This window comes from Talpa europaea, assembly GCF_964194135.1.
Source record: "Talpa europaea genome assembly, chromosome: 7".
Classification (NCBI taxonomy): Eukaryota; Metazoa; Chordata; class Mammalia; order Eulipotyphla; family Talpidae; genus Talpa; species Talpa europaea.
In genome coordinates this window covers 87,058,337-87,085,794 of record NC_140074.1, presented here as the reverse complement: position 1 = coordinate 87,085,794, position 27,458 = coordinate 87,058,337, and the positions used below count along the sequence as shown (strand labels likewise).

The 27,458-nt window shown below is 47.5% G+C and overlaps 1 protein-coding gene across 2 annotated transcripts in view; it reads right to left on the bottom strand.

The window, feature by feature from the left end:
• SGSM2 (small G protein signaling modulator 2) overlaps window positions 1-27,458 on the bottom strand; it is a gene marked incomplete at both ends in the record, with an annotated part of 40,569 nt that overhangs the window by 11,385 nt on the left and 1,726 nt on the right. For both annotated transcript variants that reach the window (XM_084238201.1, XM_084238202.1), the window contains 10 exons: window positions 835-961; window positions 1,123-1,283; window positions 1,505-1,572; window positions 1,989-2,113; window positions 2,622-2,756; window positions 3,020-3,165; window positions 3,264-3,331; window positions 3,582-3,743; window positions 4,022-4,184; window positions 24,372-24,447. In XM_084238201.1, coding sequence (XP_084094327.1) covers window positions 835-961; window positions 1,123-1,283; window positions 1,505-1,572; window positions 1,989-2,113; window positions 2,622-2,756; window positions 3,020-3,165; window positions 3,264-3,331; window positions 3,582-3,743; window positions 4,022-4,184; window positions 24,372-24,447 — 1,231 coding nt within the window. The remainder of the gene's footprint in view (window positions 1-834; window positions 962-1,122; window positions 1,284-1,504; window positions 1,573-1,988; window positions 2,114-2,621; window positions 2,757-3,019; window positions 3,166-3,263; window positions 3,332-3,581; window positions 3,744-4,021; window positions 4,185-24,371; window positions 24,448-27,458) is intronic.

Genomic DNA, 27,458 nt, shown 5'->3' with positions numbered 1-27,458 from the left:
GTCCATTAATACAGACACAACTTGTTGACAACTTATTGGCACAAGTTAGGAAATTTAGGGAGCAGGTGGTCTAGCGGGCAGTAAGTGATTGCTCTGGGCTGGCAAATTCCCTGGCCTTAACCCCCAGCTCCACAAGTCTGACCCAGAGCAACCCATGAGTAAGTAGCAACAGCATGCTGACCACACAGGGAGCTCTGGTGTTGGTAGATACCTAGAGACAGGCCCCTCGGGTCTGGAGATGCGAGTTCAGGGCAGACAGGACCATGAGGGCAAAACCATGTTTCAGTCTCCATACCCCCCAAATCCCCCGGCCACCGCAAGTCTCATCCTTTGCAGATGTACCCCCCAACTCCAGTCGAAGGGCCTCCATCAGTAGCCGGGATGCGCTACTGTTTCTGGCTCTAGTGGGGTCAGAGGACAATTTGTACTGTCAAAAAAAGAAGCACTTGAGCCCACGCCTAGGCTGCCTTGTGGAGGGCAGGAGGAAGGCCAGGGAGAAATGGAGAGTTCTCCACTTTCTGTCTCTAGTCCCCCCACATTTTTTTTTCCTGAGGAGGGGCACAACAGAATGACTAAGAGAATATTGTGATGCCTAGATCTGTGGAGCCAAGAGCCTCAGGGTGAAGAAGCAGGGGAAGAAGCTAGGTGGAAGAGCAACTTTTCAGAAGGATGATTTTTGGGAAAGAGGTCCAGTGAGGGTCTAAGTAATGACCCTCTCGTCTTAAGCTGGCCTGTTCAGTGGGCCTGCCGCCGCCCCTCCTGGGTGACGCTGTGCTCCCCCACCTCCCTGCATGCCTTTCTCTTCTCCTCCACGGACGAAGCTCGGACACTCACTGTGCTCGTGCCTGTGGCCGGGGTAAATGATCCGGAACACGTAGTCTGTGGCCCGCCCCATGCCCATCTCCTCCACGTCTACGGACCGCATGCTGCTGCGTTTCCGGAGCTTGGGGAACACCTTCCCCTGTGGAGGGGGAGGATGGTCAGCTATTCAAGGCAGAGTCTGGCCCAGGGTCCCACCCAAGGCCACCCTTACAACTTCAAGTAGGGAGAGGAAGGGAGGTAGCAGAGAAACCCCCTCACACACACATCTGTCCACTCAGAGCCCCCCAAACCCTGTGGTACCTTTCCCTGCTGGGTCCAGAGTGGGGGCTCAAGCTGTCCTCGAGGCAGAAGCCCATTCTCCAGGCAGGACAGAAAGGACAGGAGATGTCCTCCTTGGGGAAAGTGCAGTGGTGGCCTCTGGATGCCATCCTGGCTCACCAGCACGAGTGTGCCACCGCTCTCTGGGGGTGAACATGGCTGAGTGAGGCTGGGGTTGCCCCGAGATCCCCCAGCCATCACTGCAGCCAAGTCAGTCAGGCACTGCTCAGGCTGAGTAGGAGGACGGTGGGGTTGAAGCATGGTGACAGGAGGAAGACAAATGTCTGACAGGGCATGCACTATGCACAGCTGGGAGAAGGCGTCTCTCTCCCTTCCCTCCAACGCCAGGACAGGGGAGGCTCACTTTGCTGGTGGCAGTGGATGCAGACGATCTGACTGAAGGGCACAACCAGGGCATAGTCCCAGTAAACACTGGAAAGGAACCAGAATAGGTATGGCTATATCCCAAGACCAGACATCCTGCATTCCACATTTCCCAGCCCCAATACCCACGATACTACCCTGAAGACAGGATGACCATAGCCAAGACAGGACCCCTGCCAGCCAAGTCCCTCTGGACTTGTGCTGTCCTCATGGCACAGTGCCTGGCAGTCTCAGCTGCCTAGAGGTTGGCTCAGAGAAACCTCTTCATGTCCAGGCCTGGCTCAATCTCAGATAGTTTGGGACTCTCTCCAGGTAGCCTCTTCCTTCAATTCTTGGCATTTGCATGAGGAGTGAGGCCTGCCTCCTAGACCAAGCTGGGTCTCCCTAGCCCCCTGCCTGGGGGGGAGGGGGGCATGCCCCCACTCCCCTCCCTGGATCCTGAAAGTGAGTCCCAAAGCCCCCACCTCTTTTCCAGCTCAGAGTCACCCAGAGTCCCATTCATGAGCTGGTTGGGGGTCCACTTCAAAGTCAGACTGTCTGCAGACTGGTGTAGGGAAAGGTAGCCAGGGACGGCCTCCATGTCTTCCTTCTGTAGAGAAGATACACACCCAAAGACAGAGACAGCAAGGAACCAGAAGGCTCCTGGGGATAACTGAAGGACGGTAAGCTCTGGGGGGAGCAGGGAGCCCATCTAGACCAGCAGCAGAGTCTTGGACTGTGGCTGGGTAGCCACCACAGGAGAGAACACGGGCTACACACAGACTTGGGTGTCTCCCTTCCCTGGCTGACCTGCTGTGACTTGCCTTATCCTCTTAGGCTCCTGCATGTCAGGTGTGTTCTGAGAGAGCCATACCCAAGCTGGGCACTCACCCTGCCTACTGGTCCCCCCGGACACCTGGATCTCAGCTGGCCAGAGAAAAAGCCACTCGTGGCTCCCACCAGCTCAAGGCTGGGCATGAGACATGTGAAGCAGGGGAGTGGCAGAAGGTGCTCATCTCCCTTTCTTTCCAGTCAAACCACTAAGGAAAGGGGTGAAAGTGGCTGGAAGGCTACAGTCCTGGGGCCTTCAGAAGAGAGAGAGGCGTGGGCTTTCCTACCGGCTGCACCAGCACGTTGTTCTTGCCATAGAGCAGTCGCGTCCTTGAGTTCTGATGCAGGGACTCCACATACTCACGGGCGCAAGCAGCTAGTCTGTCCTCCGACGCGCTGCCACTCGAGTGCCGCTTCCGGATCTGCATGTAAAGGCACAGCTCAGTCCACAGCCCTGGGAAATCAGTCTTGGGTGGTGAGAACTCTAGGTTTTCATGCAGATCCTCTCTGGCTGACCTGAGGGGTTTCCTCTCAGTCACCCACTATCTGCTCCTTAGCCGCAGACCAGCTGTGTGCCTCTGGCATTTACATAAGTACCAGTGTAGGGAAAAGGCCATTCTCCCCTCCCTACAGACCCAGGGGCATGGCCTGGAAGAGCATAAGGGGTGGGGTGAGGGGTACCTACTCCTAAGGCTGGGCGCTTTGCAGGGGAGTCCTGGCGATTAGGGGGGCCCCGGATACGGTGCCTCTGGACCAGCTCATCAGCAGAGGGGTCAGTCCAGTAGTGATCAGCTGTCTTGAGCTTGGTATACTCCAAGGCACAGGGTCCCACTGCGGAGACAGGGACAGCCAGCTCAGATGGTGCCCCCTCAGCACCGGCCCTATTGTCCTCACTGGCCCAGCATAGGCCTCTCCACTCCCAGGCTCACCTAGAAGAGAGGCCAAGATGGGGCCAAACACAGGGTCTGCCAATAATGCCTCCTTCTCGTAGTACTTGCTGCCAGGGGGAGAGAAAGACAGGTGACTGCTAAGCTCCCAAACTTGCTCCAGGGCAGTCAAGCTCACCAAGTGTGAACATCACACAAAAACCAAATTCATGCCAGTCACAAAGAAGACATGGGAGCTTGGTGGGATGCCTGGTGTGGCCTCTGCTTTGGGAGTGCTGTGGGGCCGCCAGGGCAAGCCTACAGATTGTATGGACAGTCGTGCACGATGTGGGCTGGGCTGCTGGGGAGATGGGTGGTCACCTGCAGTTCTCCACAAGGTACTGCACGACCCTATCCAGCACCTTCTCGATGAGCGCTGTCCGTACCCATAAGTGTTTCAGGGCCTGTGGGCTGAGGGCTGGGGCCCTGCTGCTGGCAGAACCCTGTCTTCTCAGGACCTCCTGGTTGCCCCCAGAGGTTTTCCTGCAAAGAAGGAAAGGGCTTCAGGGGCTAAGTCCTAGACAGGGGGCACTGGGAGTAGGTTTGGTGCTATAAGACAAGAACCAGGGGAACTGACTGGGAAGGAGGGTTGAAGGTAAGGGGTAGGGTTTATAGACAAAAGGAGCCAACTCCAACCCTTAGGCTGGTCCCTCATCTAAAAGGCCCTGCAAGAAAGGGGCCCAGGAAGTCAGCCTGAAAGTAGCAAATGCCAAGCAGAGAGAGCAGCAGGGGAAGGAGGGAGGGGCTGGTCCAGGGCTCACCTGCCCTCTGCTTGTTGCTGCAACTCCTGTACCTTGTGGCAAATCTCCCCAGTCACTGGGCATGTCTTCCCCACCTTGGTGAACAGGGCTGCCATCTTGTCACTTCGCAGGAAACCGGCGGCCCGGCGTCTCAGCTGATGCAGGAGACAAGACTCCACTGCACCTGGGCAACAAAGGGAACCAGCATTTTAGCCTGACAAGAGGGCTAGGACCCATGTGATCTTCGGCAGGGAGCTATGCCCTGACCTCGTTCCAGAATTCTCCCTCCCTATCCCTTTGCTCCTGTAGAGGGTGGACATGTGGGGGCTCTGACCTGCCACTGAGTCCCCCTCCCTCTCCCACTGTGGTGTACACACGCCTCCTGTGTGCAGCATCAGTCCTGGGTCTGTGAGGACCAAGGCTGTCAGTTCCAGGTGACATGGGGGATCATCCCCTGACCACAGAGAAGCACGGACAGCACCTACAGTGTGGAGCACAGGGAGCATGCAGCCCGGTAGTCCTCATGGAAAGCAGGGAGAATGTGGTTGCTAAGGAACGGGGCTCTGGAGAATGAGCTAAAATATTGATGAAGTCAACTGCAGAGATTGGACTAGATAACCGTCCTTGAATTATTGATGAGTCTAGCAGCCAAAAGTTAGAGATTTCAATTTTCCATGCGGGAAGGGCATCCCTTCATTCATTCATAATTTTGGGGGCTCGTATGATTACCTCTGGATCCTGCGTACCACACAGATGCTGCAGGATGAGGGGTTTGGTAGGATGGATGATTAGATGCCCTGGGCACATACAGACTGAAAATATTAGTGTGCACTGTGGGGTAAAAGGTGTTTGGCCATTACTGAGGCCAAGCTGATTTGTTTTACAAAGGCCGAGGAAAGCCTAGAAAGGGGAAAGGCTTTGATTATGTCCACATAGTGGCAGGGCAGGGACTAGAGCCCAGGCCCCCAAACCCTGGCCCAAGTCTTTTTCACCTCTTCCAGGGGAGTTGGGGGTGGGGGAGATGGGAGGAGGTGCACCGGTCACTTCACAGGTGTTTTTCACATGACCAGTAAATGGTGCGTGCTAGGGGCAGGGAGTCAGACGGGACAGGCATGGGGGAGGTACTTCTGTAGTCACTTGCTATCTCTGGGAAACTGCAGGTGATTTAATGCTCTGAGCCTTAGTATTATCATCTGTGAAATGAGGAATATTGATTAGGATTGGTGTGAAATGTTACTAGAGATAAAGTACTTTAGGTCCTCACTTAACATTGGGGTACGTTCTTGGGAACTGCAACTTTAAGCAAAATGATGTATAATAAAAATCAGTCCTTAATGTTTTGTTCAACATAGGTGGGGATTGTTTTTTTCTCATCAAAACTATAATGAAACAACCTTGAACAAAATGATGTCATTCAAGGACCAGCTGAATACCAAGGGGACAGCATCTGGCATGCAGGACGACCTCCATCCATGTGGGTTCCTTTTTTGTGGAGATGCTGTTTCACAGCTAATGGTAAGGGATGGGATTTCTCTTCTGGCGGGAGGAAGGGAGGACGCATTAGGGGAGGATCACAGACTGCCACACAGGAGGGTGGAGATGCTTCTAAAAGAACTCTTAGAAGCAGGGGAATGGAAACCCCATCAAGTTTATTTTGACTGGCGTTGTGAGAATATGAAAACTGGACTTAAGAATAAATCATGGAAAGCAGTTCTTACCTGGTTTTTTTTTTTTTTTTTTCAAGTTGGACAAAACACACGTTTTTATTAAGAAAATAATTCAGCGATACTAAATAAGATAGATAAAATTTCTGAAGGCACTTTTTATAGGGTACCATGTACAATCATATATTTAAATCATTATGAAAAATCAAGAGAAAACGAAGAAGCAGCAAAGGACACATATAGTAATAATATTTGACATTGAATTCTTAACCTTATTCCAGTACTGTTCTAATTACTTAACATGCTTCAACTAATTTATCTGTTGGTAACCATGGAATCATGGAAGTAGAAAGTGCAAGAAATAGCAACCACAGAAATACCAATAATTCTAACAAAGGGCTTAAATCAGATGTCTAAGTGGTCAGCAAAGAATGCATGCAAGCCTTCAAGTCCTACAGCTCACCATTTTAGCTTTCTGTAATAACAGATTTGAATCTCAAAAATGTTAACTTCTACATGGATGGAGATTTTTCACTTTATGATTCATGCTATCACATATATTCACAATTGATTTTATTAAGGGAAATCCACATTACAATAATATAAGCATAATAATTCCATTGGCAGTTAAGAGGGGGAAGATTAGGAACCACTAAGGTGTGGCTTGGGAGACCCACATGAGTTGAACTTCAGGGTCTGGAACTGCCCTTTTGAGTTTTGCCTTCATTTTAATAACTGTCCTATCAAAGAGTTTTGTTTGAGGCCCTCCCTGGTGGCGCAAAGGGTTAGGTTTCAGTACTATGAAGCTATCCGCAGGAACTGCAGCAGGATTTCGATACCCAGCCAGGTTGCTGACCCACATGGCGCAAGCAGACTTCTCCTGTCTTGCCTGCTGCTCTCCTCAGCAGTGTATTTCAGTAGATCTGCCTGTTCTGCTCCCCACTTTGTCTCTGGAAAATCCTCTCACCCCTGACCTGCACCTCTAACCTAGATCTCAGGTGTTGTATGTATAAATAAAAATAAATAAATAAATCTTGGGCCTCCCTGGTGGCGCAAGGGGTTAAGACACAACCTATGGAAGCTAACCACAGCCACTGAAGCACGAGTTCAATCCCTGGCCAGGGAGCAACCCACATGGCACAGCAGACCTCTACTGACTCGCCCACTGCTCCCCTCAGCAGTGTATTTCAGTCAGTCTGCCTGTTCTGCTCCCCACTCTGTCTCTGGTGAATCCTCTTACCCCCTGCAACTCTGGCCTGTACCCCCATTCTTGTATGTATAAACAAATAAATCTTTAAAAAAAATAAATCTTTTAAAAAAAAAGGTTTGTTTGACCCTCAAAATATTAAACATAGGTCCTCCCTGGTGGTGCAAGGGGTTAAGTCTCAGCACTATGAAGCTAATGGCAGCCACTGCAGCACAAGTTCCATCCCCCACCAGGGAGCTAACCTACATGGTGCGGCAGACCTCTCCTGTTTCGTCCGCTGCCCCCCTCAGCAGTGTGTTTTGGTGGATCTGCCTGTTCTGCTCCCCACTGTGTCACTCACCCCCACCCTGTACCTCTGGCCTACACCCCAGATCTTGTATGTATAAATAAATATTTTTTAAAAATATTAAATATAGATCGAGCAATCCCATTCCTAAGTATCTACCTAAAGAATGCAAAGACACTAATTTGAAGGACAGATGCACCCCTATTTTTATTGTGATACTATAATAGCCAAGATATGGAAACAATCTAAGTGCCCAAGGGAAGAGGAGCAGATTAGAAAAATAGGGTGTGTGTGCATACACACACACACACATACACACAATGGAATACTACTCAGCTATAAAAAAAGATGAATCCTTGCCATTTGCAACAACATGGATGGAACTGGAGGGGATTATGCTAAATGAAATCAGTAAGGAGAAGGACCAAAACTGGATGGTTTCACATGTATGTGGAATATGGGGAAAAAACCAAAGGTCAAATAAAACCATACCAAAAATAAACCACAGAAAACTGACTGGAATGAGGGAAAGCAAAGTGGGGAAGGGGAAATAATGGCTATGTGGAGGAATATAAGTGCCTTTGTGGTGAGTGTGAGGACACGCATCTAAGGAGATGTGATCCTATACCTCTGAATTACACACAATGCTATAAACCATAGCAGGAATTGAGAAAACCTAAATAAGGGACCAGGAAAAAGACTAATTATAATAAAGAAAAAAATCAAAATCAACAAGGAACTATAAACCAGAGACACACTACGGGGGTGGGGGGTGAGGAGAGGAGGGATTAGGGTTAAAATAAGGGGGGTGCAATTGTATGGGGAATATAACCAAAATGAAAATGCATACATTGTGTAAAAATGAAAAAAGATGTAAGAATTATATAAAACAAAATATATTAAACATAAAAATAAAATAAAATAAATAAAATCTTAGAAAAAAAACAAACAAGTGGAATACCTGTAAATGGAATTCCAGTTCCTCAATGTGATTTCAACCCTGTGCAACTAGAGGACAACTTAGTTGCTGGTTCCTGTGCAGGTGAATTATGGCTTCAGGAATAACAAAACACTTTGAATTGCTAAATGACTTATAAAAAAAAAGTTAGAGAGTCCCTGGAGGCTTCTAGCCCAGTGAGAACACCAAGGGAAGAGGAAACAAGTCACAATCTTCCCTATGCCTGGAAGCTTCCTATCAGACACTCCTCCTTGGGCCTTGGCAGACTTTACTTAAAAAGCACAGGGCATGTTCACACATCTCTGTGCACATGTGTATGCAGACAGGTGTCTCTACAAGTGTATGTGTGGATGGGGGGCATGTGGGAGAATCTTAAGAAAGAAAGCATTCAGATTCCTTTCCATGGCAGTCCCCTTGGATCCTGGAGGCCTCTTGTGGCCCTGGAGTATCCAAGTGAGTGACCCTTTTATCCTAGTCTCTAGAGCCTGGGGCTGCTGCAGGCACAAATCCACACCTTGTGGTGTGGACAAGCCCAGCACCTTGTGCTGAAGGCACAAGTCCACACCTGTAGGAAGGTGTTGCGTATTTTCTGGGGTTGCACTCCCATCCAGAATGAAACAGAAGTAGCACTGAACAGGCCAGAATGGCAGCAGGTGGCACCAGTCCTGCAGGGAATCATATGCCTCGGTGATATGACTAATTGCTGGGATAATGAGTCATTAGCCTTCCCGCCTTCCCCAGGCGATGCAATCACAGCCAGGCTGGGAGCCTGGGAATGGCAGCAGAGGCACTCCCATCCCACTTGGCCTCAGCCTGTCCTCCCAGGCAGCCTCTGAGCACAGGCCTCTGGGTTCTCGAGGGTGAGCGGAGGCATTCCTCAGCAATTACTACAAGCAGGGAATATTGAAAGAAGCCCAAACATCACGCCCAGTCCCCCTGCTCACCCCACACCCTTAAATTTCCTTCAGTGAAATCCAGGCAATGTGCCAGACAATGTCTGGGCAAAAAGAAATCCCTCTCACCTCTCCACTTTCCAAGCAAAGTAAACAACCTTCCATGCCAGGTATTCTTAGCTCAGTTCCATCTCTAGTCAGTGATCAGACAGACATTTGTCATTCCCCATACCCACAGGGTGGTCGCCCACAGAGAATTAGCACATGCAATGAAAGATGTTATTGTGTGCAGCATGTAGACAAAATAATGAGGAGGAGAAATACACAACAATACTAATTAAGAATTACTCCTGGGGCCTCCCTTCTGGTGCAAGGGGTTAAGTCTCAGTACTATGAAGCTATCCCCAGCTACTGCAGCATGAGTTCAATCCCCGGCCCACCAGGGAGCTACCCACACAGCACAGCAGACCTCTCCTGTCTCGCCCACTGTTCCCCTCAGCAGTGTATTTCGGTCAGTCTGCCTGCTCTGTTCCCTGCTCTGTCTCTGGTGAATCCTCTCACCCCCCTCACCTCTGGCCTACACCCAGCTCTTGTATGCATAAATAAATAAATCTTAAAAAACGAAAACAAAAACAATTGTTGGGGTGCTCCAGAATACTTAGGTGAATGTTTGTTTGTTGTTGTTTTTTTTTTTAACTAGATGAAAGTTCCATCATTTTTAGCTTTTAAAAGGGGCATCTGATCCCATAAGGCTTAAGAACCCTTGCTATAGTGTTCGGGTTGAACAGAAACAGAGACAGTCCCACTGACAGAAACTCAGGAGCTATAAATAAAAGACTCTCCCTGCCCCGTAAACCTGCCCTCCAATATAGAGTAAACCACACTCAGAACTGCAGTTGCAGAGCCAACAACAGCAACATCCAAGTCTGCCATACTTGCCTCCCAGCGGGGGCAATCACAGACTGTCAACACTGTTCCCTGGGGCACATGTCTGCCTAGAGCTAGTGCCTCTCCTCCTCTGTTGACTGAAGGCCCAGAGCACCAAGCCAGGGAACTCTAGGACCTCACTCCTTTTCCTGCCTCATCTCCAGAGTGGAGGGTGTGGCAGGAGACCCATTATGGCTAAAGCACTCAGCTGAGCCTGTCCCCTTTCTAACAAAGCTGTCTGGGCCCTTTTGTCCCCCCACCCATTTTGAGGTTTTCAGGATTCCCTTGCCCCATGGGAACTGGCACCACCAACATCAACTCTGAATGCACCAGAATAGAGTGAGAGAACTCTGATATCATTTGGCTTATTTCACATGGGGAAAATGCCCACTAATTAATAAAAATCAACACTGTTTTTGAAGATTGGCTGCAGTTACCACCACTGGTTAGGGTTTGAGTAAAAGAATCAAAACAGAGAGATACATGACTCAACATGTTTGCCCCTCTTTCCCCATCCTGTCCTGGTAGCCTTTGGAATTATGATGCCAGATGAGCCCAGGATACCCCTCTTCTCTGTCATTCCAGTGCATCCGATCCCACTAACAGTCCCAGAGAATGGCAGCTCTGAGTGGGCAGGAATGGAACTATTTCAACTCCAGCACTTTTCTGTGGCTATCTTTCCTCCCCAAAAGATCTGGCACCATCTCCATTTCCCCAGGAAAAGACTGGGAACTACACCTCAGAGGCCCTCCAGCCTCTGACATGCCCCCGAAGTCTACTAAGTTATGTGGATTAACAAACGCTAAATGGATTGGAGACCACAAGTGCTAATGGAATCTGATAATGGAATCCCACAACAATCTAACCACTCCAAGGAGTTCAATTTAGAATGGAGAAGACATCGGTAAGATAGAGATGGGACTTGGGAAGTTACTGAACTATCTTATACACTGCCAGAGTGACTGGCTGCTCAACTCAGCACTTCCCTTACTTGGGTTCTCTATGGCAACTACAACTGAACTGCCCTGTTGCAGAGAATCTAGTCTATAGATACAACTGTAAAGTTACTTAGTTATAAAAGCAAAAGATTGAAACCATCCACATGTTCATCAATAGGGGGGAGATTAAGTAAATATAGCACATTCATACGGGAGAATAATATATGAATATGAAAAAGAATGAGGATACTGTCTAGGAAGTAGTAATTGACTCCAAAAGCAAGATGTGAGGCAGTATGATTTCATGATACCCTTGATTACAAAAAAGGGTAAATAGGGCCTCCCTAGTGGCACAGGGGTTAGTCTCAGCACCATCAAGCTATCGCCAGCCACTGCAGCATGAGTTTTATCCCTGGCCAGGGAGGTGACCCACATGGCGCAGCAGACCTCTCCTGTCTTGCCCGCTGCTCCCCTCAGCAGTGTATTTCAGTCAGTCTGCCTGTTCTGCTCCCCACTCTGTCTCTGGTGAATCCTTTTACCTCTGGTACCTCTGGCCTACACCCCAGTTCTTGTATGCATAAGTAAATAAAAAACAAATATTTTTACAGGGGTAAATAAAGAATATAATTTTTTAAATGAATATGGGAGGATGCACAAGAAACAAAAGTAGTATTGGTTACCCATGTGGGAACTGGTGAGTGGAGGAGAAAAGGGTGAACAGGGGTAGGGAGGGAGTGAGACTTGTCACTGTATACCTTTTCTATCCATTTGATTTTTGAACCAGGTAAATATATTACCAATTCAAAATAATAGTTATAATAACTACGTAAGTGACCATCCAACCCAGGTAATTATTTCATCATGATGTGATGCCACAGATTCTCTCCAAACTGGGGGTCAATCAAAACTCACAAAACCCAGAAAGTCTCAATGGGCAACTACTCCTTCATTGGCTCCCTCAGCAAATAAGTTCTCCAGGTCGGCTTGGTTTGCCACATCCACAGACACACCTGGGCTTGGCAAAGGGCAGCCACAGATGATCTGAGTTGGGCAGGGACTAGAGAAACAAGTTAGTGGGCTGAGACAAGCTTAGATGTCATAGGATCCCACAAGAATGGGCTAAAGCAATGGCCATTCAGGAAATACAGCAGAGATTGAGAAGGATCTTCAATCAGCCCAGGGGCACCTCAGAAACAAGTCCTGCTCCCATGTGTATATCCACTGAAAGTTGTGCTCAGCAGCCCAGAGTCTGGGACAAGCCCAGTCTGGTAACTGGGGTACCCACTGAATGGTCTTCAGGGAAGTAGGCCAGTTTGGTAGAGGCATAGGGCCACAGGCTCCAGAGATAACAGAGTCTGTCATAGAGCCTAGAGAGATTGGGAAGGACAGGACCAGGTATAGTGTGTGTCCCTCTCTCCCACTTCTGCCAGCTGCCATCTGTGCAACGGGGGAGTTCAGTTGTAGTTGCCATAGAGAACCCAAGTGAGGGAAGAACTGAGTTGAGCAGCCAGTCACAGGTAGCGCATTTTTTTTAAAAAAAAAAGATTTATTTATTTATGCATACAAGAACTGGGGTACAGGCTAGAAGTATGGGGGTGAAAGGATTCACCAGAGACAGAGTGGGGAACAGAACAGGCAGACTGACTGAAATACACTGCTGAGGGGAGCAGCGGGCAAGACAGGAGAGGTCTGCTGCGCCATGTGGGTCACCTCCCTGGCCTGGGATCGAACTCATGCTGCAGAGGCTGCGGACAGCTTCATAGGTTGTGTCTTAACCTCTTGAGCCACTAGAGAGGGCCCCTGGTAGCACATTTTGATCCTGGAGTTTTGGGGACACTACTGAGTAGAATTTTGTAAAGCTGACTGCCTTGGATAGTGGAACCAAGACAGACAGCAGAGGACCAGCTTCCCTAGAGAAAGGGAGGGATGGGAAGCCTTTTTTTTTTTTTATTAAAGATTTATTTATTTATGCATATAAGAGCTAGGGTGTAGGCTACAGGTGCAGGGGGTGAAAGGATTCACCAGAGACAGAGTGGGGAGCAGAAAAGTCAGATCTACTGAAATACACTGCTGAGGGGAGCAGCAGGTGAGACAGGAGAGGTCTGCTGTGCTGTGTGGGTTAGCTCCCTGGTGGGGTATCGAACTCCGCAGAGGTGATAGCCCTGAGGTGATAGCCCTGAGACTTAATCCCTACATCATTCCTAAAAGGACAGTTTATTAAGGAAAGAAGAAAGGAAAAAGAGAGGCACCTGCATAGTCACAGGTGGGCAGAGATACTGCTGCTGCTTTGCAAAGGGAAAAGGTTTGCAATTAAAAAACAAGATATAGGGCTTCCCTGGTGGTGCAAGGGGTTAAGCACAGCACTATGAAGCAATCCACAGCCTCTGCAGCATGAGTTCGATCCCCAGACCACCAGGGAGCAACCCACATGGCACAGCAGACCTTCCCTGACTCGCCCACTGCTCCCCTCAGCAGTGTACTTCAGTATATCTGCCTGTTCTGTTCCCCGCTCTGTCTCTGGTGAATCCTCTCACCCCCCCGCATCTCTGGCCTGTACCCCAGCTCTTGTATGCATAAATAAATAAATCTTAAAAAAAAAACAAGATATATGCTCAGTGAAATAAGCCAGAAGGAAAGAGAAAAATATCGGATGGTTTCACTTATAGCAGGAATATAGGGGAACCAAATAAGACATCAGTGTAAAAAAAAAAAAACAGTACAAAACACAACAAAACAAAAATGGACAATTACAAACCCGAGACATACTGCAGGGGAGGAGGAGGGAGAGGGATCAGAGGGAGGGAGGGAGGAGCACAAGGAGGTGATGGTGCACGGGTGCACTGGTGAAGGAAACTCTATGGGGACTATACCTGAGGGGGTGGGGGGAAGCAAATATTGTTTAAAAAAAAAAAGAAAATTAAAAAAAAAAACAAGATAGGGGCCCTCTCTGGTGGCGCAAGGGGTTAAAGCACAGCACTGTGAAGATATTGCAGCCTCTGCAACACCAATCTCGGCCAGAAATCTACATGGTGCATCAGACCTCTCCTGTCTCACCCACTGCTCCCCTCAGCAGTGTATTTCGGTCAGCCTGCCTGTTCTGTTCCCTGCTCTGTCTCTGGTGAATCCCCTCACCCTCACCCCTGCACCTCTGGCCTGTACCCCAGTTCTTGTATGCATAAATTAATAAATCTTTAAAAAAAAACAAGATAGGACCTCCCTGGTGGCACAAGGGGTTAAGCACAGCACTGTGAAGCTATCCACAGTCTCTGCAGTACTTTTTTTTTTAATATTTTATTTTATTTATTTATACAAGCACTGGGTATAGTCAGAAGTCCAGGAGGGTGAGAGAATTCACCAGAGGCAGAGCAGAGAGCAGAGCAGGCAGACTGACGAAGTACACTGCTGAGGGGAGCAGCGGGTGTCAGGAAAGGTCTGCGCACCATATGGGACCCTCACCTGGTGGCTGGGGATTAAACCAGCATTGCAGCATTGCAGCATTAAACCAGTGCTCAACCGCTGCGCCACCGGGGAGGCCCTCTGCAGCACTTTCAAATTCAACCCCCAACAGGCCAGCAGACTTCTCCTGTCTCGCCCGCTGCTCCCCTCAGCAGTCTATTTCAATCAGTCTGCCTGTTCTGTTTTTCATCTGTCTATGGTGACTCTTCTCACCCCACCCTCCTCCACCACACACCTCTGGCCTGTACCTCAGGCCATAAATAAACCTTGTATGCATAAATAAACCTTTAAAAATAATTAAAAATAAAAATAAAAATAAAGGGCCTCCCTGGTGGCACAGCGGGTTGAGCGCAGCGCAATGAAGCTGTCCGCAGGCTCTGCAGCACCGGTTCGATTCCCAGCCAGCCACGGAGATTCCCACATGGCCAGGCAGACCTCTCCTATCTCACCCGCTGCTCCCCTCAGCAGTGTATTTCAGGCCTTCTGCTCTGTTTCTGGTGAATTCTCTCATTCTCCCCTGCCTCTGGCCTGTAGCCCAGTGCTTAAATAAATAAATAAATCTTTAAAAAAATAAAAAACAAGATAGTTGCTCCCCCTTGTATAAAATTTATCAAGAAAATTATCTGCTAGCTATTGCAATCTCTTCCTCCTATGTATTCCTCCTCCACCTCCTCCTCTTTTTAAACTCACTTTATTATGGAAAATTCCAAACATATACAAAAATCAAGAGAATAATAAACAAAGCTCCACATACTCATCACTCAACTTAAACAATGATCAAGTCACGACTAATCTTGTTACAGCTATACAACCTCCAGCCACTTTTCTGTTTATCCCTAGGTTATTCTGCAGGAAATTTTATTTATTTATTTTTAAAGATTTATTTATTTATTTATACAAGCACTGGGTACAGTCAGCAGCGCGGGAGGGTGAGAGAATTCACCAGAGCCAGAGTGGAGAGCAGAACAGGCGGACTGACGAAGTACACTGCTGAGGGGAGCAGTGGGTGGCAGGAGAGGTCTGTTCACCTTGTGGGACCCCTGCCCGGCAGCTGGGGATCGAACCGGTGCTGCAGAGGCTGCGGGCAGCTTCGCAACCCAGCACTCAACTGCTGCGCCACCGGGGAGGCCCGAAGGAAATTTTAGAAATGCATTTTTTACCTATAAATATTTCAGTGTGTATCTCGAAAAGATAACTTAATTTTCCTTTCTAAAAATTTTTACTTTTTTGTGCTTTTTATTTTACAGATGACTTTTTAAAAAATATTTATTTGATGCATTTATGCATATAAGAGTTGGGGTATAGGCCAGAGGTGCGAGGGTGAGAGGATTCACCTGAGACAGAGTGGGGAGCAGAACAGGCAGGCGGATTGACTGAAAGCATAGCTGGTGAGACAGGAGAGGTCTGCTGCGCCACGTGTGTAGCTCCCTGGCTGGGGACTGAACTCCTGCTGCAGTGGATGCCAATAGCTTCATAGTGCTGAGCCTTAACCCCTTGTGCCACCAGGGAGGCCCCTTTACAGATGACTTTTTTTTTTTTTATAGAGGCATGTTTGTTTATTTATTTATTTATTATATTTGTTTGTTTTTGTTTATACAAGCACTGGGTACAGTCAGAAGCGTGGGAGGGTGAGAGAATTCACCAGAGCCAGAGCGGGGAGCAGAGCAGGCAGAAGGACCGAAGTACACTGCTGAGGAGAGCAGCGGGTGGCAGGAGAGGTCTGCGCACCATGTGGGATCCTCCTCCGGTGGCCGGGGAGCAGCCGGGGATCGAACCAGCGCCGCAGAGGCCGCGGGCAGCTTCGCAACCCAGCGCTCAACCACTGCGCCACCGGGAAGGCCCTACAGATGACTTTTAAAAGAACATGTACATAACACCATTACCGTACCTACAGAAATAAATTTATTTATTTATTTATTTATTTTTAAATAAATTTTATTTTTATATTCCCCATACAATTGCAACCCCCTTATTTTGACCCCAACCCCTCCCCCCGAATGCCTCCCACCCCCCCCATAGAGTGTCTCTGGTTCATAGTTTTTTGTTGATTTTGATTTTCACTTTCTTATAGTTATTCATTTTCCTGGTCCCTTATTTAAGTTTTCTAGATTCCTGCTATGAGTGAGACCATCCGGTATTTTTCTTTTTCTTTCTGGCTTATTTCGCTGAGCATGATATGTACATCAAAGACATCTTTATGGACATATCACCCACAGCAGTGATAGTGAAGGCAAAGATAAACAGCTGGGACTACATCAAATTAAAGAGCTTCTGCACAGCAAAAGAGACAATAACCAAAACAAAGAGAAACCCCACCAACTGGGAGAACATTTTCGCACACAACACTAATGATAAAGGACTGATCACAAAAATCTACAAAGAGCTGATGAGACTCAACAAAAACAAAGAAAATAATCCAGTCAAAAAATGGGCAGAAGAGCTAAAAAGAAACTTCTCTGAAGAGGAAATGCAAATGGCCAACAGGCATATGAAAAAATGTTCAACATCACTTGTAATCAGGGAAATGCAAATCAAAACTACCATGAGATACCATCTTACACCAGTGAGAATGACACATATTAAAAAAACTAGCAACAACAAATGTTGGCGAGGATGTGGAGAAAAAGGAACTCTCCTGCACTGTTGGTGGGAGTGCAAACTGGTCCAACCACTATGGAGAGCTGTGTGGAGATTTCTTGACCTACTAAACATAGAGCTTCCATATGATCCAGCAATTCCACTCCTAGGGATTTTCCCAAAGGACACAGAAACATCAATTCCAAAGAACACCTGCACCCCTATGTTTATAGCAGCACTGTTTACAATAGCTAAGCTTTGGAAACAACCCAAATGCCCAAAAATAGATGACTGGATCAAGAAGATATGGTACATATACACCATGGAATATTACTCAGCATTCAAAAAAGATAAACACATGCAATTTGCAGCAACATGGATGGCGCTGGAAGGGATCATGCTCAGCAAAAATCAATTTTTAATATTATTGGATTCTCTGAATGAGTTTGTAGAGTTCAAATTTGCCCATCAGAGGCTCCAAATTCCTGGAAAGACGGTTTCTAGATGGAATCCTGGGGAATTTTCTAAGAGGCTTTATGAGAAAGGTTGTAAGATCAATTTCGAGAGCAAAGCAGAATGTCATAGGTGGTGATGATGAAGAGCAACATTTATTGAGCACCTCCTGCCTACCTGATTCATGCTGTGTTTCCCTTCCCCCACCCCACCACTCTCTTAATCCTCACGTCAACCTTAGTGTAGGTCCAGAGTTACTGAATAACTGGCCATGGTCACATGCCTAGTGACACTGTCAGGATGTGAAATCAGGTGTGTCGGACACCAAAGTCTCAGCTACAGTCCACCATCACATGCCCTTAGTCACGCCCCAACCCAGGGCAAGGGGTGCCAGTCCCCCCTCTGTAGGGAAAGGGGTGCCAGTACCCACAGGGCAGGCCTTTCACTAGATTCTTTCCAGATGAAGCAGAAGTCAGACATCCTGAGCATCAGCTGTTCATTCAGAGCAGGTGGGAAGAGAAGGAATTCCTTTCACTGAAGAGACAGACTAAAAACTGCCTGGAGTCTGAATCTCAGAATGTGCTAAAATATCTCTGGAGGCACAATCCCAGGTGGGCTACAATCCTTCCATAGCACCTGCTTCTCTCCCAGCACCTCTTCTCTCATTAGCATCTCCTTGCCATTCCCCAGAGAAGCTTGCAGCAACCAACCTTCCAGGCTAATGAAAGCTGCTTAGCAACAAGGAGTGGGTTCATAAAGCCTTGATGTTGTTCCCAGCGCCAGACTCCACCCCCACTCCCTCCCATTACAGCTCATCCGCAGCCAGAAGCAACCCTCAGGTTAACCAATCTGCAAAAGAGGGGAGGGAGGGCAGGGAACCTGGAGATTGAGGGGCAGGGTTGGCCTGGTCAGTTTTCTGCTCTGCTCCTGATGCCTGGGTTGGGGGGAAGAGACAATTATGAGTCTGAGAACCTGCTCTGCCAGAGGAGGAACCTCTGTAGGCCTTGTAAATCAGCTCTCCCCACCAAAGGTTAAAATCCAACCTCAATTACCAATCAGAATAAACAGAAATACTATGCAGACGGGCACTCCCAGACCTGAAGGGAGGCAGGCTCAGAGAAAAGATGGCTTCTCCAGGGATCTTGAGTACTGTGCCTCTTTATTCACATAAATAACTACTACAAATGCAGAGTTCAAAGGGGAAACTTGGGACAATTTGCTATTTAACCCTGACCTTGAGTTTCCCACCCAGCAAGCATTAAAAGCACCTTACATTCTAGGGAAGGGATAGCAGGAAATATAGCAGCATACTCCGGTGGGTTCAAGAAGCCACTGGGAAAACAGAAAACACTAATTTGATTCAACAGTAAGTCTTTTTTTTTTTTAAAGATTTATTTACTTTCATACAAGAATGGGGGTACAGGCCAGATGCGCAGGAGGGTGAGAAGATTCACTGGAGACAGAGCGGGGAACAGAACAGGCAGATTGAAGAAATACACTGCTGAGGGGAGCAATGGGCGAGACAGGAGAGGTCTGCTGTGCCATGTGGGATTCTCGCCAGCTGGCCAGGATCAAACCCACACTGCAGAGGCTGCAGACAGCTTCGCAGTGCGGTGCTCAACTGCCTGCACCACCAGGGAGGCCCTCAACAGTAGTCTTTATTAAAAGTTTCAAAGACCATATTGTGGAGTAACCTTGACATGGATTTTTAAAAAAGATTTATTTATTTATGAGTAGAAGAACTGGGGTACAGGCCAGAGGTGTGGGGGGTTGGAGGATTCACCAGACACAGAGTAGGGAGCAGACCAGGCAGATCCACTGAAATACACTGCTGAGGTGAGCAGCGGCCGAGACAGGAGTTGTCTGCTGCACTATATGGGTTAGCTCCCTGGCTGGGGATCAAACTTACGTTGCAGTGGCTGGCAATAGCTTGATAGTGCCGTGTCTTTAACCCCTGCGCCACCAGGGAGACCCTGGACATGGATTTCTAAGATAAAAAGAAGATACCAAAGATACCTCTCCACAGTGGTAGATTTGGGCCTATTCTCCAAGCCCTACCCTCTGTCAGTAAGAGGGGAAGTCACGGGGATCCTCTGACCTAGGGGTTCAGATGGGGTTGGCTCTGGCAGGAGAGTAGCACACTCTCCCTGCCAGCAGCAGCTTGCCAGCAAAGCTCCTTCATAAGGTTCTACCTGCAAGGGCCTGATCAGCAACTGGACAGAAAGGTTTAGGAATAACTTCAGCAAACACACAAGCAGAAGTCTGGCACAACTTTCTTTTTTCTCCCATGGTCATGGATTCTTCAGTTCCATTTCTAAGGCTCTCCAGGAAGGTTCTATTTTTGGTTCCATTGCCTCTATTCAAAGTAAGCTCAGAGTGGCTTATCTTGTCCAGGCCCTGCCCTCCTCAGCCACCCCAGCCCTTCTCTGCCTAGCATAGAGAAGCCACGCCAGAGAGGAGGGACCCAGGATCCCACGTTCCCCAGAATTCTAGGGAATATGCTCACTCCATGGTTAATCCAGTCTCTATAGGCTTCACTCTGCTCCTATCTCTCAGTACTTGCCCTGAATTCCCATTTTTCTTCCAGAATAAAGCTGAATTCTGGACATGACTAGGATAACAGCAAGGCCCAGTATGAGACCAGATCTGCTTGAGACTAAAAATGCATTTCTGAGCATTTTTCCAGGGGATGAAGGAGACTCGCATATCAGACTCTCCAAAAAGCCAGAGGGGTGGAATGGAGTTTTCCATCAATTCCCTTGCATCATGCCTCCCCTCCCCAGTCCACCAGAATTCCTGATTATGATTCTACTCTGTGATGACGTAAAAGGATCACAGGCAGAAAAACAAAGGTAGATAATCGTTGCTTTGAACCAACCTTATTTTGAGCCCAAATTGGGATTTAACTCACTACTCAACACCAATTTTGACAGGTATGAGGATTCCTTTTTCTGTGGGTGTCAGATGCCCCAGTGTGACCTTGCTGTGTACTATTGGCAGCTCCTCCTGCTATCGGTCCCCTCAGTAACTGTGCACAGAGGCCAAGGCAGAGACAGCAAATGGGTAAAGGCTTGCAGATGACTTTTTTTAGGCCCACACAATATTTTTTTTAATGGGAATTATTATCAGCATTTAAAAATTGGGAACTTAAATTTTAAAAAAACCCAGACTTCTGCCTTCTCTTGGAATAAGGCAAAGGCCATTACAAGCTTTCCTGCAAGACCTGAGTAACAGCTGCCCTTTTCAAATAGGGCACAGCTACTCAGTTCACCCCAGCCCCACCACGCTGCTCTCTCATACCCAGGCAGTTTCTGTGAGGACCTTTCATCCGACCGTGTGACCTTTAAGTGTGCACTTCTGACCAGTCACTTCCTAAGAACCAGTATTCTAGGGCTCCTCATGCTGCTGGGAGGACTTTAGAATCCTGGAGACTTGGATTTATTTCACTGATCCTTATTCTACTTCAGCAGCTGAAATGGGCTGAAAGCACAAGGATCATTCCTGTTAAGTAGGATATCCCTGCCTGCTGGAAAGAGCCCTGGGTTTCCAGGCAGAAGACAAAGGCAAAAGTCCCACTGCTTCCTTGGGGCCCCTGGGTCTATCAGGGGAGCGCTGTCAGTTTCTTTTCACCCTAATTGGGACACCCACACACTTCTCCTTGTCTCTCTCCCCCTACTCCCTGACAGCCACCTATGCACAAGCTGTCTGCAGTATTTTATTGTTTGCTGTGTGTGCTCTGGATGAAGTCTAGCACCAAGCCATACATAATTTGGCCACCAGCAGCACCCTTCTCGTGACAATGATGGCCAATGGCTGACATGAGAGAACACAGCAGAGGTGGAAAGGAATAGCATTCTAATAAACCTCAAAACCACTTACTGCAAGGCTAGCATACTTTTTCCCTTGCCTTGGTTTTGCCTGACAAAAGGTGAGATGGGACTGCTCCTTGCAAACCTGGGAATCATTACATCATCTCAAAGAACTGGGGAAATGTACCCAAAAGGGAGATGATGAGAACTTAAATACCGCAAACCTAGCTTCAGTCTCAACATCCAAAGGGGAAGGAAAGACATTTTCTGTGCTTTTACAATGCTAGCAATATTCACATGGATCATCTCAATCCCCCCCAAAATTCCTTGAGGTGGGAATCTTTACCCTGTTTTTAGAGGAACAAACCAAGGATGACAGAAGAAACCTGACTAAGACCACTTAAGATGTAAACAAAAAGTCATATACAGTATTGTAAAACAACATCACCACAATGAAAAAAAAAAATAATGGAAAAAGAAGAATCAAGCAGAGCACCAGGATTCATATGAATCATCCATCTGTCACTCAGGCATTGCTCAAAGGCCTCCTTTTTCAGCCCACCCTCCCTCATCTGGGTTACCTTTCTTTCTAATTACGATCATCATAAAATAAATCTGTGTGTGCATTTGATTTCTGTCTGTCTCCCCACAAAATGTAAGCCCCTAGGGTGTTGGCCCTCAGTGTTTATTGTCAATGGATGGAAGGATACTTCTGTCTCACTAAGCCATCAAAAAGTGCCCCTTCCCATATCTGCTCCTTGTGTTTCTTCCCCTTAGAAATGCACAGCCCTTCTATGAATCCCAAACACCAATCTCAGAGGCCAACAGAGATGGGAGATGACTGCTTGTCCCTTCAGAAAAGGCACTGAAGGGCCTCCCCGGTGGCGCAGCGGTTGAGCGCTGGGTTGCGAAACCGCGCGGCCTCTGCGGCGCCGGTTCGATCCCCGGCTGCTCCCCGGCCACCGGAGGAGGGTCCCACATGGCGCGCAGACCTCTCCTGCCGCCCGCTGCTCCCCTCAGCAGTGTACTTCGGTCCTTCTGCCTGCTCTGCTCCCCGCTCTGGCTCTGGTGAATTCTCTCACCCTCCCGCACTTCTGACTGTACCCAGTGCATGTATAAACAAAACAAACAAAACCAGCAAACAAATAAATAAAGCATGCCTCTATTAAAAAAAAAAAAAATAAAAAATAAAAAAAAAATAAAAAGTAACTTAAAAAAAAAAAAAAAAAAAAAAGAAAAGGCACTGAAAAGAAGGTCAAATTCCTGGACATCTAAGAAAACTGTTGTGTGTGGAGACAGGATTGCTTCTACAAAGGTAAAAGTCTTCACGCTGAGGCGGAAGTGAAGGCTTATTATGAATTTTCTCCCGTCTAAGGTGGCTTTGGCTATCCTTTCTCTCCTGCACTCATGTCGTTTTGCCTTCAATCCAGTAATTGGAGAGTTAGGATGCTGGTGCAACACAGGTAGGTTAATTAGAAAACAGATGTGACAAAGAAGACTTCCAATAAGTGTAAATCCTTCCCCAAAGTTAAAGGAAGGATAAAAAGCAATGTTCCCAAATCCAAGTTCTGAAAGTGTGGTCCCTGGACCAGCAGCATCAGCATTATCTGCCCACCCGTAACTATACAAGTACCTCTCTTTTCCTTTCTCCTCTTCATAATAACCTGTCCATTTAAAATGTAAAAAATACCCTGTTCTGGCTCTGTTGAATTCTCTCACCCTCCCCGCGTTTCTGACTGTACAATAAATAAATAAATAAATAAATCTTAAAAAAAAAATGTAAAAAATAGAGGGGCCTCCCTTGCGGTGCTATCAAGCTGTCACCAGCCTCTGCAGCACAAGTTCGATCCCCAGCACGGCAGGGAGCTACCCACATGGTACAGCAGACAGCTCCTTTCTCACCCGATGCTCCCCTCAGCAGTGTATTTCAGTCGATCCGCCTATTCTGCTCCCCACTCTGCCTCTGGTGAATCCTCTCACCTCCACACCTCTGGCCTATACCCCAGTTCTTGTATGCATAAATTAATAAATCTTTAAAAATAATAAAATAAGGGCCTCCCCAGTGGCGCAGCGGTTGAGGGCTGGGTTGCGAAGCTGCCCGCAGCCTCTGCAATGCTGGTTTGATCCCGGGCCACCAGGCAAGGGTCCCACATGGCGGGCAGACCTCTCCTGACACCCGTTGCTCCCCTCAGCAGTGTGCTTCGTCAAGTCTGCCTGCTATGCTCTCCACTTTGGCTCTGGTGAGTTCTCTCACCCTCCTGCACTTCTGACTGTACCCAGTGCTTGCATAAATAAACAAATCTTTAAAAAATAAATAAAATAAAATATAAAAAATAGAAATGCAAAATCTCAGACCCACCACAGCCTCAGAAACTTTAGGTTTGACACCCAGAAATCTATTGTAACATGCTCTTCTGATGCACACTAAAATTTAAGAATTACTGGGCCTCCCCTGGTGGCGCAGGCAGTTGAGTGCAGCGCTGTGAAGATGTCCGCAGCCTCTGCAGTGCTGGTTCAATCCCTGCCTGGCGCAGAGCAACCCACATGGTGGCAGCAGACCTCTCCTGTCTCGCCCGCCGCTCCCCTCAGCAGTGTATTTCATCAGTCTGCCTGTTCTGTTCCCCACTCTGTCTCCAGTGAATCCTCTCATCTGGCCTGTACCCCAGTTCTTGTATAAATAAATAAATAAATAAATCTTTAAAAAAATAATAAAATAAAAAAATTTTAGAATTACTTTCTAGGGAACTAAAAGCAACCTACGTAAGCTTCTTGAGCCCTGGAGATGCTGATTCAGTGGGTATGGGATGGGCCTTCTGAGTTGATCCGATTTGCAGCCAGATTTGAGAATTATTAAGCCTGAGGACTCATCTTTCCTGCCCTCAGGGCAGTGTCCTCAGTTCTTTTTTTAAATTTTTTTCCCTTTTTTTTGCATAGAAAAACTGGGGTGTAGGCCAGAGGTGCAGGGAGTGACAGGATTTACCAGAGTAGGGAGCAGAACAGGCGGATCTACTGAAATACACTGCTGAGGGGAGCAGTGGTTAAGACAGGTCTGCTGTGTTATATGTGGTTTAGCAACCTGGCCAGGGACTGAACTCAGGCCATAGCAGTGATAGCACTGAGACTTAACCCCTAGGCCAACAGGGAGGCCCCAGGGTCTCTAGTTCTAAACCAGCCTCCCATTATCCCCCCAGTCACTCACTCACCACACAGAGCAATGATGTGGCTGCTATCCTCATGCACAAACTTCCTGGTGACAGCCTCCTCCATGATTTGCTTCACCTGTCAACAAATGAGAAGCACTGCATTGTTACAAAGGCCTCTGAGCAAGTAGATAGCTCACTCTGCTTTCCTGGTCTGGGTTCAGATACTTGCAGAATAGAGGACAGGGTAGGAGGAATGGGGTCGCAAAGTTTCTTCAGCTCAGACAGCTACAAGCATCTTGGAAAGAGATTCCATAAACCCAATCAGTGCAGATGTTCCGCCTAGGAAGAAACGCCCTGCTGAGGAGATCAGGGACAGGGAATTATTTGCTCATGTGTAACTGGGTGGAGAAATGTTGTAGGCAGACATATTGTCCTTCAGGGACAAAATGTCTCTGTTGATAAACAACCTGCCCCTCCTTTTCTCCCCCTTTTCTGGTGCTAGGGGTAGGTTCATCCAGACCTCAGAGACACTCTTCACACTCTTCTTTGTGTCTAGGTAAGAACTTGATGCTTGGGTTCTGTGTGGATGTAAATGCTTCCAAATAGCCTATAAGGTGAGCAGTTTCTTTAAGAAAACAAAGGACCCTGAAGCATCTTTTAACTAATGTGGAGCAAAGATATAGTGATAATTATACAGCATGACGACGTTTCACAAACTGAACACATTTGGGAAACCAACATCCAGATTAAGAGAAACCCTCATTCTGCCATCTTTCTAGTGGTCACTACTACCACTCCCTTCAGCGGTAACCATTATCCAGACTGCTAACATCAGTAGTTTTGCAAGTTTTTGTACTTTTTATGACTGGGTTTTTTCTGCTCTCTGATGTGACTGTTAGATTTGTTCATGTTGCGTGTAGCTGTGAATTGTTCATTCCGCATTGTGTGAACCCACCACAACTGCCTAGCAATTGAGTAGCTTCTGATTTGGAGCTGTTATGAATAGTGCTATTATGAACATTCTGGACCTGTCTTTTTTTTTTTTTTTTGAAAGATTTATTTATTTATGCATACAAGAACTGGGACACAGGCCAGAGGTGTGTTGGGGGGGGGGGCGGTGAGAGGATTCACCAGAGACAGAGTGGGGAGCAAAATAGGTGGATCGACTGAAATACATTGCTGAGGGGAGCAGTGGGTGAGACAGGAGAGGTCTCCTGCGCCATGTGGGTTACCCACCTGGCTGGGGATCGAACTCGGGCTGCAGTGGCTGGCAATAGCTTGATAGCACTCAGACTATAACCTCTGTACTACCAGGGAGGCCCTCTTTGGATTTATTTCTAGGCTAGGAATTTCTGATGTATATATTCTGTTTTACTGCTTTACTAGGTTTTGCCAAAATATTCTTCAAGGTGATTATACCAATTTATAGTCCCATCAGCAGTATATGACATTCTAGCTGATCTTTAACACTTAAGCCAAGCACATTTTTCTTTTTTTTTTTTTAAAGATTTATTTATTTATGCATACAAGAATTGGGATACAGGCCAGAGGTGTGGGGGGTGAGAGGATTGACCAGAGACAGAGTGGGGAACAGAACAGGCAGATGGACTGAAGTACACTGCTGAGGGGAGCAGCCGGCGAGACAGGAGAGGTCTGCCGCACCATATGGGCACCATATGGGTAGCTCCCTGGCTAGGGATCGAACCCATGCTGCAGTGGCTGCAGACAGCCTTATAGGTCCCAAGCACTTTTTTCCTTCTCTTTTTATTAAAGTAACACTAGTAACAACATTGTATACAGTTTCTCACCTCAGCAAGTACATAAGTAAATTACTTTTGCTGTCTTAGAGAAAAATACCAACAGATATTTAAGAATAGAGGGGTGGATAACCTCAAACCCAGTATAAAATCTTACAGATAAAGGGCCTCTTTGGTGGCGCAAGGGGTTAAGCGTCAGCACCATGAAGCAATCCCCAGCTACTGCAGCATGAGTTCCATCCCCGGCCAGGGAGGTGACCCAGGTGGCGCAGCAGACCTCTCCTGTCTCACCCGCTGCTCCCCTCAGCAGTGTATTTCAGTCAATCTGCCTGTTCTGTTCCCCTCTCTGTCTCTGGTCAATCCTCTCACTCCCCACACCTCTGGCCTGTGTCCCAGTTCTTGTATGCATAAATAAATAAATCTTTTTTTTTTTTTAAAAAAGTGAGCTTTGGGCAAAGTGAGTCTTTGCCATTCTTTGGACAAAACATGCAGTATGTTGAAGCTACCCTTATGCCAAGACCCTCACCTAAGATGGTAGAGTTTGGGAGCATGATGGGCAAAGGATCTAAAGGCTCTTTCCTGCTGGGAACTGCTCATAGTTAGCAGTTAAAGTAGGATCATGTTGATCCTGTACTTTAAACTGTTAAAACCACCCAAGATTACTTCTCAAGGGATATTTGCATTAAACACATGTCACAGCTCAAAGACCTGCAGTCATTTGAAGCAAGCTAGTGGGACAGATTTCTGAGATAGGAGGACCTAAGATGCCCCCTGACTTACACCAGCGGTCCTTTGGGAGAGGCCAGCCCTGCTCACGATTATCCCCACTTTCTCCACTCGCAGGAGAGGAAAGGATGTTTCTTATGTAATCTCCACTGAAAGGAGGAAGAAAACTAAGAGTTCAGGGCAGGCAACCTTCATCAGGTGACATAAGTACTTGTGGCATAATCTGGACATTTCTCACATTTACTTAGAATGGTACAGTCTTCTAAGTACTTGCACTGTTGGTGCAAGCACTATTGAGCTATTGCCAGCTACTGTGGCATGAATTCGATACCTGGCCAGGGAGCTGACCCACACACATGGTGCAGCAGACCTCTCCTGTCTCGCCCCCTGCTCCCCTCAGCAGTGTATTTCAGTCAATCTGCCTGTTCTGCTCCCCACTCTCTGATGAATCCTCTCACCCCCTCACACCTCTGGGCTACACTCCAACTCTTGTATGCATTAAGAAATAAAAAATAAATTTTAAAAATTTTAAAAATCAATCTTTTTAAAAATCTTTCCAATCTTCCCTTAATAAGCTCAAATTGGGCCTCCCCGGTGGCGCAGCGGTTGAGCGCTGGGTTGCGAAGCTGCCCGCAGCCTCTGCTGCGCTGGTTCAATCCCCGGC